The following is a 12,341-nucleotide window of genomic DNA, read 5'->3' on the forward strand; positions in this document are numbered from 1 at the left end:
CCTTTTTAAATCTGGTAATAAACGACTCTCAAACTCGTTCACAAGTCTATAACTTATGATAAAGAAAATTATGTAAAAAGCAAAGGTATAACAGGTAAGTTAGAAAATTGGAGATATTATTTAAATAAAAATAAAATTTAAAGTCTGCATTAAAGTTAAATCCTTCTCACTGCCACGAAGGCGCATTAAGCCGGCGCTTATCCCAGGTTTCCGTCGTGCTAAACAGATGAGAGTCATTTACTTTCCTTGGATAGTACACCAGTCCATCGCATGTTAGCCCCAAGCGTAAGCCGGTACCCAATTTAGCTGGGTGAACTGAGGCAATTTAGATGAAGTGCTTTGTCTAAGTGCACAACACCAACATCAAGTGACCACAGCTGGGTTTGAACAAGCGATCTTTCGGTTCTTGGGCTAATGCACTTGACCACTGAGCCATGTGCTTCACAGGGTCCGCATAAAATGTAATTTAAGAAGTCTTGCTTAGTAGTGCGTGGACAGACAACTACCCCAGGCCTGTTACTTCATTCTTTTAAAAATCATGATACATGTAAATAATTTGGATTTTTATACATATGCTCATTTTGCTAAAAATATATTACCAATACTTCTTTGAACCAATGCATAAAAAAATCCAACAACACTGAACAATACATACGATAAGATTTTGGTTATTCTTCATGATTATTTTGACATTAAGGTCAGCTTACGTAAATGGTAGGTGCCTACTGATTTTTATTAATTTGAATAACAATTTTGTTTTTAGTTGGAAAGGTTATTGATATACGGTCGCTTGTTTATAAAATGCATTGAAATGATTATTTCTAAAGAAAAAAAATGTTATGTTTTACACTTTTTCTCAAATTGAATATGATGAAGACAATCTATACAATTCGATCTTTGAAATACGTCTATGGAATTTCAAAGGCGCATTTTACTATAAAACGGTAACTATAAGCATTTCATTAGTTTTTTTGTTAAGAAGCAGGGGACAGTTTATCTTTTGATAAAATTCACTGCAGCTAGGCGATGAGTGTCTACGGAACTCTGTAACTAGAATTTATGCAGTTCCCATTAAGTACAAATAACTTTATTTTACCCCTTATAAGGCCAATCATCAGTTTCTGAGGACAATTTCTTGTCAGAATGTGTAAACTTTTCTTCATAGGTTTTTTTGTTAGATTTCAATCTTTTCCTATTTCTCCTATTTTTCGTGAATATTCAGCTTTTTATAATTTCCTGCAAAGGGTTGACCATTCGTACCGTGTGCATGTTGCACAACCACATGTCAGAAACTTACCAGTGTATATTTTATAATGTGTATTAAACCGCTTGATTCCTTTACATAGATGCTTTTGTGAATAATAGTCATACTATATAAAATATTATCAATTTTGAGTATAAAAAATCAGCAGTTTTAAAGCTTCGTATTATAATACGCAAATAACTAATTATAAACCAATTGTTTAGAGACTTCCCCTGTTACGTGTAAACTAATGAATGGATGTATTTTGATGCATGTAAAGCACAATTAATAGATCAAATGAATTTTATAGATTCTGATAATATATCACCTTAAGGGCATTGGCAACGTTCCTGGTTTCTGGACAATTTTTTTTTTTATAAATTCTTAAATGAATTTATATGCGTCTATATAGACAACAACAGACACTAGAGACCCCTCTTTCCATCCTTATCAAAAAATATTTCCAAAAATATTAATTTCGCATTCAACATTGATTTCAATGTAATTCAAGGAACAAATCGCAATAATTAATATTTGAAAGGAGCAATTTTTTTATGAGTGAGATATGTGATTATAGATTAAATGATACATTTTATTGTAAATCGATTTTATATGATATCCTACAGATAATGAAATATAGGGCGAATATTTTCAGAAAAGTGTGAACCTCAATTTGCTCTTTCCTATTCAAGAGTTACCGTCCTTGATTTTGTCACCGTACACACACACACAGTAAATAATAAAGATCATTAACAATTATCTATACCGGTACTTATCTTTGAGGTATCAAGAAAGAAGAAGGTTCTAATATTTTTGAATTCCTAGTTAGCCTTTAGGTGTGCTCTAAGAGAGCAAAAGTAACTAATTATTTATTGTCAGAAATGTCTCTTTTACAAATTAATAATAAATTGTGAGTTATTGATAATTCTGACTTAGCAATGGAGTCAGTTTAATTTAGAAATAATTTCATTGTCCACAAAATAAAGCAGCTATGAATAGATTATGTGTATATAATATTTCATGCATATACATGTATATGTGCGTATTGTACTATAATATCAAAACAAAAGGTATGAAAATAAATGAATTTAGACTCTCGGTCTACTGTCTTTTGTTAAAGAGTATCGGAGTTAATCAATGTTTGTTTCACTTTTGTTTTTATTTTGCTCGTCAATATCTTAATTAAGGATGTTGTGGTAGGTCTGACCCCCCCAACCTTCCTCGGTCATCTGTCAATAGTAAATAAAAAAAAGAAAGGTCATTTAAAATCTTTCTCACAATGTTTGCCATATAGGAATTTGCTCCTCTCTTTTCTAAGGCACATGTAACCTGCTTGTTGACGCAGAGCGATATATAAATATCGCTTCATCTTTATACATGACATATTTTGTTTACCTCGGAAACACTACTTGTTTACCATAATATTCAAAAGAGCTCATATTACGGGAGATTACTCCCAGTTGGAAAACAATTCAAGAAGGGTAACTCTAATTCATTGTATAAAAGAGAAAATGCAGGTGCGGATTTTTAAAATCCGGAGTACTTTGTTGCCAATGCCCTTAAAGCTATCAAACTTTATGAGTGAGCTCATAATCTGAACGGGTTATACACAGCTCTCTTAAATATGATTTTTTCATTTTTTTTTCTCTCTCATAGGCCTTCAGTCTAATTGCAAAATGACCGCTCCTCATCTCTGAAGGAATTTTATGCATAGTAATTAAAATAAGTCTGAATTCACCTTTTCGTTCATTGACTCTTTATTTCATCAAATTGAGTTAAAATTCTGAAAATACATTTCTTTAACAAAATCAACATAGATTATACATCACGGGTGACTAATACATCAAACAATATACATGTACAATCTTATAGATTAAAGAACAAAAGTTAAATGTTAATGTTCATGGTATCCAAGTTTTTCGGGATCAATATCATAATGTAATTATTTTACTTGTTATGAGACAAACGTTTGATTTCTTTATTTCTGTACGCTCTAGATAATTAAAATAATTTCTTCATCAATATCTTAATGTCTATCATCAGAAACTCAGCTGATCTTTCTCCAATGGTTGAATATGCCACACCAATATTAATGCTAGTAATAATGCACGGTCATTATGTTTTAAACGTTTATTTCAACACCCATTTCAAACACAAAATTTTTAAAAGCATATTTAAAGAGAATGGGGACAATTACAGATTTAAACATTCAAGACCCCAACTAACAGTATACTCAGTACTTTGATTCGACATTGTTATTGTACAGTTTAGCTATCAAATCGTAGTTTTCCAAATATGTCCGACCGTGAAATCGAGCATGCGAATTCCAAAAATATAGACTGACGTAGTTGATCGTGTTTGAGATCGATGCATGTAACAATAAAAGGGTTTCTTATGTGCTTCCTGCGGGTATAAAGGTTGCCAACATTGCAGTTAGCGGGTAATGTATTATTTCTGCGATGCTTCAAATCTCTACTTTCATAGTCCGAATGAATCACAACAAAATGACGATTGTTGTTTATATTTTCATCTACGTTTGACTTATCTAAAATGTTACGCTGCTGAGCAGAATAAAATAATTCGTACATGTATAATATGTATTCAAGCGAACACACTTATTGATAATTTACTCAACCAAATCTATGGTTAGTGCTATTTTAAGATTTCATAAGAAAGTGAAATGTTTACACGTTCGTCATAGAAACACGAAAACACCTCCAGCATTGGTTTTTTAAAATTTTTCCTTAGACACCGCTTATTTAGCAAAATTTTGAATTAAAAGGGCATACTCGAATGATTTCTACATTTTACATTTTTAATCATATTGAATATTTCAGTGTTTATGTTCCTCAAATAAAGGTAGAGAACAATGCCAAAATACGAATCAACCATAATAATCTGAATCATTTTTATCGTAGTAACTTTAGTGACCAAATTCAACATCTCATTACCAGTAAGTTATAACAGTATGGATTTTTGTACTAGTGAGTAGGTACGAACAGATACAAAAAGATGATTTTTAAAAGCAATATTTGATAGGAAAAATACAAATAAAAAATGGTTTCTTTCAATATCAATAAAAAGGTTTAAAGACTATGCTATGGTTCATTAATAAAACATCATATATTTTCATAAAAAAGTAGCGTGTGCGATGTATGTTACAGCACTATCTAGGAATAAATGATGCTTAATTTGAAAACTGTTTGACTGACTTAACTACATGTATATTGTGTAACATTGTCTAATGTAACGTCACTCAATATACAACTGATGATTCTCAAGCTTAAGCTTGTTTGCAATCTTAACCGAATATAGTTACCTTAAAAAATTTTAATATCAAATAAAACCTCATTAGCTAAAGAAACCGAATATTTAACGGTAAACTCTCTCTCTCTCTCTCTCTCTCTCTCTCTCTCTCTCTCTCTCTCTCTCTCTCTCTCTCTCTCTCTCTCTCCTTTGCGTTTGCTATGATATATTACCATAAGAAACAGTTGAAGCATCTTGTATTTGCGATCTTCTACCTGTGCATTCTTTTCAGCTCGAACAATCTTTTACATGGTGCATGTAAACAAAATACAATTGATGTTCTCTTCAAAAAATTATCATTCGTTTAATGATTTATGAATAAAAAAGTTTAAACAAAAGAATATAAAACAAAACTGCAATCATCTAACTGATCTTTCCGTATTCTCCAGCAATGTCAGAGCTATGTGCATTGCGTGTTGTCATGTGACTGTAATCGCCGTTCTCCTCGACTTGTGGTGGGACATGGTCATAGTCCGGTTGTACACTGACCTCATTAGGGGCTTCATGTAGGTGATTGTAAACATCATTTCCTTCGAAGTTATCACCTAAGGTTTTATTGTAATTCGGGTGTTGAGTCGAGGTCTGAGATACCTGGACAATAATATTTTATAATTGTTAACTTGTATATGTAAAAGAGCACAACTATGAATTTGAAAACGCTTGTTTGCTATGAATAATATCCATAGAAAAACAACAAACAAAATGAAAAATCTTAGATATAAAGTTACCAGGACGGATCCCTTTTCCGTGCAATCTTCTCTGCGTTTGTCTGACCTGCTTTTAATCAACAAACACACATTACAAAAGAACAGAGCATAGGATATCATAAGATATTTTAATTGAGATCTTGAATTTTCCTTGTTGATATGGTTTGTAGAGATAAATAAATAGATAGATAGATAGATAGATAGATAGATAGATAGATAGATAGATAGATAGATAGATAGATAGATAGATAGATAGATAGATAAAAAAATTTAAAATTTGAAAAAAAAAGATACACTTTATCAAATTATTCCTGTAAAACAATTTATTTTTTTTTACTTGTACAATATAAAGGTTCGATACTAGTAGCAAGAGGTACAATACGTATGTTTATAATTATATAGTTTTACCTGGCTTGGGATCGGTTTCTGTACCGAATCATGATGATGTAAAGCAACCCACAGACTGCAACTCCCAGCACGAATCCAGCTATCCCGACTCCAAATACTAATGCAGAGTTGTCGCTCCTTTCTTCTAAATTTTTATAAGAATAAAAAAAAAATGTTGTAAGTTTCATCAAAATGTATGTATTATGTCTACAACCAGAAGGTTAAGTTTTAGGATGTGCTTGATTCCTTTAACCATTCTAAAATAAAACAAAAACAAATAATGAAATACTTGAAACAGAGTTATATATGTTTGATATAGAAAATGTATTGTATATCAACCGGAATATATTAATATTTATTGTAGTAAAAAAACCAGGGACCTCCAGTTCTTCCTCAAAATCGTAATAAAAAATTCACAATGGTTTTTATGCATATCAATGTAAAGATTATTTTTTTTTTAAGTTGAGACTTTCAATCAGAAATCCACAGTTTTATGGTACTGAGATGGGCCAGTAGACTGACGTGAACTAATCAAAATACACCGTCAAACATGAGGGTTAGAGTGACAATGAGAAGAGTCTCTTAATTTATCTCATAAACGCATGGTATAAAAAGTGTAACGTTCTGTGTCCACCCAGGGCTTACTCGAAGTTTACTTTTGATCTGCTCTAGCAAACCCAGAGTAAATTCTGAGCAGACCCCAAAAGTAAACACGTGGGTTAGCTGAGGTCTACTTTCTGTTAGGTCTGATCGGTACTGTATGTTGGTTCTTTTACGTGTGTAATATTGACAATATCGTTACGTACGGAATGACACATTTTAAAAAACAGGTAAGATTTTGTGGTATAATTATTGTATTCATCATTACCCTTTAAACGATAATCACTAATTTCTGTATATCCCTTGTTACATTTGCATATGTTATCTCTGCTACACACTGAATACTGGTCAACCTCTTTGCATTGTTTGGAATCGTTGCACTGTCCTCCAAGTTCTGGAGCTGTGGTAAAAATTTCTACTGTCATAAATAAAATAACAATTCAGACTATTTGATTATTTAAAATATATATATACAAAATTCGGTAATTTATTTTATTTATGAAATTAAAATTTGATTTTGAAGTTTGAATTTGTTCAAGAAAGGTCTTTAAAAATTACTGAAATTTTTTTTTTACTTTGTGTTAATGTGGGCGTGCGTGCGTGTGTGAAATAATGTTATACATGTACATGCGGGTAATTGTGAAATAAGAATGTGCATTGCTAACCTGGTAACCTAGTGCTCGTCCCTGATAAACACTGGTGCCCTGTCTTACACTGACACAGTCCGATTGTCTCATTACAAGTGGAATTAACATTAACACTCACACACTGGCTGGCACTGACACAGCGCTCTCCTATTCCACGATCTAAACAATGTCATAAATTGATATCAATTTCATGTAATTAGCAATGACATTAAAAGTAGAAGTAAGATTTTTACATATAATAGTTACATTAATTTCAAATAACACATTGTATATAACGTTTAATTACCATGTAAATATTCGCCTTCACAATCTAAATAAATGTCGAAATTCTCTATGTTGCCATTTGAGCACAAGGTTTTAAGAGGAAACATATATGATGTTGATGTAAAACGAATTTTCATGTTTATGATTTCATATTTTCTATCATCCAAATTGGAATATTGTGGCTTTGATGAGTTGATTGAACAATTGATTTCACATTTTATAGGATTATCTGCAAAAAAAAATTAATAGATATTAACTTTTTCATTATTTATGCTTAAAAAGTCTTAAAATAAAAAGAACAGAATAAATAGAATACAGTTAAAAACGCTTATATCGAAGTGCCAGGTATGGGCGATTTTACTTCGTTATAAGCGTACTACTTAGTTTGATACGTCAGGTTTAAAACGTGTAATAAAGTCAATAGTAATGAATATCACTTAGCTGTAGGCGTCAATTGATATTAAGCGTGTCCGCTATAACCGTAGTACTTTTTTTTTTGTTTTTCAATAATAAAAAATAATCTTTATAAGGAAAACGTCTTTATTAATAATTTGTTTACGTAGTTTTAAAAATCATTTTGAGTAGTACTTGGAAGTTTGATTTTAAAACATTTAAAAATGGAATAATATTGTAACGCTTAACCTAAACCTGTACCCAAGAAAATCTTGCTGAAGTCATCCTTCCGAAAAGAACATGCCTCTTTTTTATTGTTGTAAAATGATAACGCATCCTGAAGGCAAACAGACCTGATGCAAGAGTAAAAGAAATAATTAAACACAGTATTGTTTACAATTATATTAGGCTGTTTATAAGTATTATATATAGTATAGCTTTACCAAACATTTAAGAAATAAAGTACGAGTTTTCTTGAATGTTGCAGAATAACCTCCGAGATTGAAAAATGTTGTTTTGAAAATAATATAAAAGCCAAATGTTCAAACAACATTTCGAGACCGAGGAGATTATCCTGCAACATTAACGATAACAAGAACACTATTTCTATTCTACTAACAGCCCAGTATTTTTATAGATCGTTTCTCCTATAGAGAGACGATCTAGGTCATCTTGACGGCTGTTCCGTGTAACCCCAACGGTTTTGTTAGTAATGTTTACATGTGTATCGATCGAAGGAATCACATGCAGACGACAGAAATTTTCTTTGGATTTTTAATACACCTAATTTATTCAAAAATATCTTTGAATCATATTGCTAATATTTTAAGGGCAATTTAATACGATTATTACTACTACACGTTACATGTATATATTTTATGTAAAAACGCAGTGAAAATGTGCTAGGGAGGTCCTAGGAACAGCAGCATTGATCTCTTAAATATAAACATTTGAGGCAATACACATCGTTTTGACTGGAACTAACATGTGAAATTGACATGGTTTTAAAACGTTTTACAGTTTGAAGTTTTACTTTCAAGATCTGTGTGAGACAAACAGGTATTCCGATCTGATAATTTACTGATGACGTTCGTGGTGTATTGGAGAATAATGTCCCCGGCACCTCTTTCATCTCGGCAATGACTTTAGTAGAATTGCCTTTTAAAGGAAGTTTGATTGTTAAAAAATTATATAAGGTCTTTCTAAAGTTTTAAGACATGATTTGTTTAGCATTAGATTAATGATAAATAATAATATAATAATAATAAAACAGATTAATAAAGAAAACACCACATACTTTACTTTTTGAGCTATAGTATTTTTCTATATTTTAAAATTAATACAGGTTTCTCCTAACAAAGTTCAATACGGTCTAAAAATGGCCACGAATATTTAACTTTCTTAAAAAATAAACGATAAAATTGATGTCCATTTGAGTTTTCCAAATAAAACTTGAAATAGCTATATTTAATAAACTGTAAATTATCTATAACAATTTTGTCGAAAGAAACACATATACATCGTTGCCAATTTGAACAAATAAGTGTGCATTATTCAGGCTGTTTTAAAATTATTTTTTTTTAAAAAGAGCATGTAAACAAAAATGATTTAACAATTATATATTCCGCCTCACAACAACTCTGCACCGCGAACTAAAAGTATTTAGAATTTGTTAAAAAGAACAAGATAACAATGCAATATTAAAATATGTATCCGACGTAAACTTACACTGTCCAATAAATATACTGTACAATTTACGTTCTTGATTTAAGTTGGAATAACGTTTTTATGCGAATAACTATTAATATTTCAACTGTTGTTCAGACAACATCCGAGAAAGTTGGCACCATAGCATGGATATTACTTACGCAATGAGCCATGCAAAGAGGAGCCACACCATTGATATGAGGCATCATTGAAAAAAAAATCATATCATCTGTAGATTCCCATCATTTACTTAATCTTAAAGGAATGTGCCGCTATCTTGTACATTTAATGATCATAATGTAAACATTCCTGAAAATGGCTTGATTCTGCCCAAAACAAACAAGAACTATTGTCAAAAGATAAAATAGCAATTCTAAAGAGGTTATACATTTTGTTTTGTAAGCAAATAACACAATCAATGTAAGAAAAATACCTTTTTTAAAATCATACAATGAATTAGAATTGCCTATCGTGATTTTTATTATTTTTCTATTTGGGAGTAATCTCTCGTAATATAAGATTCTTTTAGTGTTATGGTAAAAATGGTGTTTTCGAGGTAATAAAAATATTTTTATGAATGAGTTTTTATAATAAGCAATATCATTCCGCGGGGGTGTTAAGGAAGCATATGGAATCTGAGTTACATGTAATTTCGTGAAATCACAAATCTTAGTTATTATGTACATATTCAAATATCTAAGCAACGAAACGTAGACCAAAAACAAATAAAAAATACTGAAGACAATTTTTCTCCAGAAATTAGTTTGTATTCCGTAGATTTACACATTGATGACGTCATGACTAAAAGTTGAATGTCGTGTGAATTTGATCGGAAAGCATTGTAAACATATTCAAAATATAACTAATCTAGGAACTCTAATAAAGTATTGTGGTGTGATTTATTGAGAACTGAACATATGAATACTGGTAGAGATGTTAGTTTTATCAATCATTCGCTAAAAGTACGTAAATTTGCTTTTATTTCTCGGCCAGGCTTTCCCCTGTCGTTGTTTACGATATAAAAATCCGTTTAGAAAAACACTACCACGCATATATTGAACTTGAAATTTTATACGTATCGTTAGTTTGAACAATGCTTAAATTAAACAGTGCTTCTAGAGTCCCATGTTGTGTGATGCTTTCATGCAATTTGCCGTTTTCCATGCAAACTTTATAAAAGTTGGGAAGGTTTTACGAGAACCAGATGAATAACTTTTAAATAAGGAAAAACATAGGATTCTAGCAGCGGTTTTGATTAAACTGAGATGTTTTGCCTTCACTCGGTATGTTTATTTTATTTTGGAAAGCGCGGGGTAGTGTTGTTCTATCTCATTTAATGTTAAGGAATATACGTAAGCTATTTATAGTTGTCACGTGATAATGCACCAATGTGGCAGTAATGTACTACCCGATTTTATTGCACTGACATCTTTTTTAAAGGAAAATACTAAGTTTTTGATTTTATTCAAAATAATTATTTAATTTCACGATTTTGAATATAACAGTCAAAATAAGACATTGAATTGCCCATATGCTTCCTTTACACCCCGCGTTTGCGTTAACAAATAGTTTACATTGCACCCCCCCCCCCCGGGGGGGGGGGGGTCAGACCTATAGAAACATCTTCAACATATTGGCAATCAAAAGAAAAAAAAAATGAAAATGGTGTTTACGTTTGCTCTCATAAAGCACTTGGAAAGGCTACTTGGGAAATCACAAATATTAGAACCTTTCTCGATACTTTAAAGATATGAATTGTTAAAATTGCCTTTCACGGTTAACTTTGTTATTAATTTTTGTGTGTAATCGGTATCAAGTCAGAGACGGTAACTCTTAACTAGGAAAGCGCAGGTTGAAGTACACCTTGTTCTTTATATATTAGTCTTCAATTTTCATTTCCCATTGGATATCATGCAAAAATGATTAACAATCATGTGTACATGTATTTTATAACCACATATCTTACGCAAAAAATAAAGCTGATGGTCGTCCTCGTGTCTATTGCAGGAAGCATGAGCGTTTCGCAGACTGTTGAGTAATTGAAAGAGATCGCTTTGTTTATGGAAACGTTATGATTTAAGGAGGCATTGCTCACGGAAGGCAAAAACCACTCCACATAATTCATGAAAATACGAATGCACTAAATTAAATTTAAAAATATTGCAATAAAATCCTTGCTATTTTAGTTGCTCCATTTGTCAATCAACACAACCCGACTCTGCAGCAGGACAACGCAAGGCCGCAAGTGGCAAGAGTGTGCGCAAATTTTCGGCATAGAATCATGTTCTTCCACGGCCAGCGTTGTCACCAGACCTCAACCAGATAGAGCATTCATGGAATGAGGTGTATAAACGAGTTAGACCGTCCCAATCCACCAACCACTATCCAGGATCTAGAGCAGGCCTTATTGCAGGAATGGAACAACATCCCTCAAGACATCATCAACAAGCTTATTAACTCTTTGACACGACGTTTTCAGGCTGGAATTGATGCTAATGGAGGACATATTCGTAATTAAAGCTCGAAAAATTCCTACCTTTTATGGACAGAGAGAAGTTGTGTTCTTCTTAACTTTTCAATACAACAACATGAGACATGTTTGATTTAATCAAACGACACTTAAGTTTTGCAAATTATGTAAAAGATGTAAACTGCAGATTATAACTATCATGTATAATCTAAATATGTGGGTTTATTTTTGTGTATACGTTTAAGTATTAAGAAGTCTGCGGCTGTTTTATGTGTTGCAGTGATAGCGGTTATGAAAGAAAAATATGGCGGACAGTGCCGGGTATTTACGAGAGGTGTTCAGATTTAATGTACGGTGTTCGGTATAGATGTATACATGTAAGTAGCAATAACACAGGCTGAAATGAAATGCGCTCAGTAAAAACACAATTAAATAAATTAACAAGTTTTTGTTTATAAACATTTTCAAATTTTCTAGACTGTTTATATAGAAATAAAATTGAGCGAGCGATAAGCCCTACCTCACAAAGACAATATTCTCCTTCAAAACGCCAATTGCTAAGATAAGAATTCCACCTAAAATGGAATTATTGTCAAGTTAGTTACATTTTACAATGG

At 31.8% G+C, this 12,341-nt stretch overlaps 1 protein-coding gene across 10 annotated transcripts in view; it reads right to left on the minus strand.

Annotated features, from left to right (window-relative positions):
- The window catches only part of LOC105341652 (uncharacterized), a 190,762-nt gene that overhangs the window by 162,295 nt on the left and 16,126 nt on the right, over positions 1-12,341 (minus strand). The window contains exons 2-9 of one of the 10 annotated variants that reach the window (XM_034453810.2): positions 12,245-12,299; positions 7,809-7,900; positions 7,177-7,383; positions 6,909-7,049; positions 6,512-6,661; positions 5,665-5,788; positions 5,278-5,323; positions 2,977-5,140 (exon numbers count right to left, since the gene is read on the minus strand). The exons of 2 other annotated variants lie outside the window; for them this stretch is intronic. In XM_034453810.2, the coding sequence (XP_034309701.2) occupies positions 4,913-5,140; positions 5,278-5,323; positions 5,665-5,788; positions 6,512-6,661; positions 6,909-7,049; positions 7,177-7,383; positions 7,809-7,900; positions 12,245-12,299 (1,043 nt within the window). In that variant the 3' untranslated portion in view covers positions 2,977-4,912. Of the gene's footprint in view, positions 1-2,976; positions 5,141-5,277; positions 5,327-5,664; positions 5,789-6,511; positions 6,662-6,908; positions 7,050-7,176; positions 7,384-7,808; positions 7,901-12,244; positions 12,300-12,341 lie in introns of those variants that run through there. 7 more of the 10 variants (XM_034453811.2, XM_034453809.2, XM_034453812.2 and 4 more) reach the window with 7 other exon arrangements.

The sequence above is a fragment of the Magallana gigas genome, chromosome 10 (genome assembly GCF_963853765.1).
Source record: "Magallana gigas chromosome 10, xbMagGiga1.1, whole genome shotgun sequence".
In the NCBI taxonomy this organism is placed as follows: domain Eukaryota; kingdom Metazoa; phylum Mollusca; class Bivalvia; order Ostreida; family Ostreidae; genus Magallana; species Magallana gigas.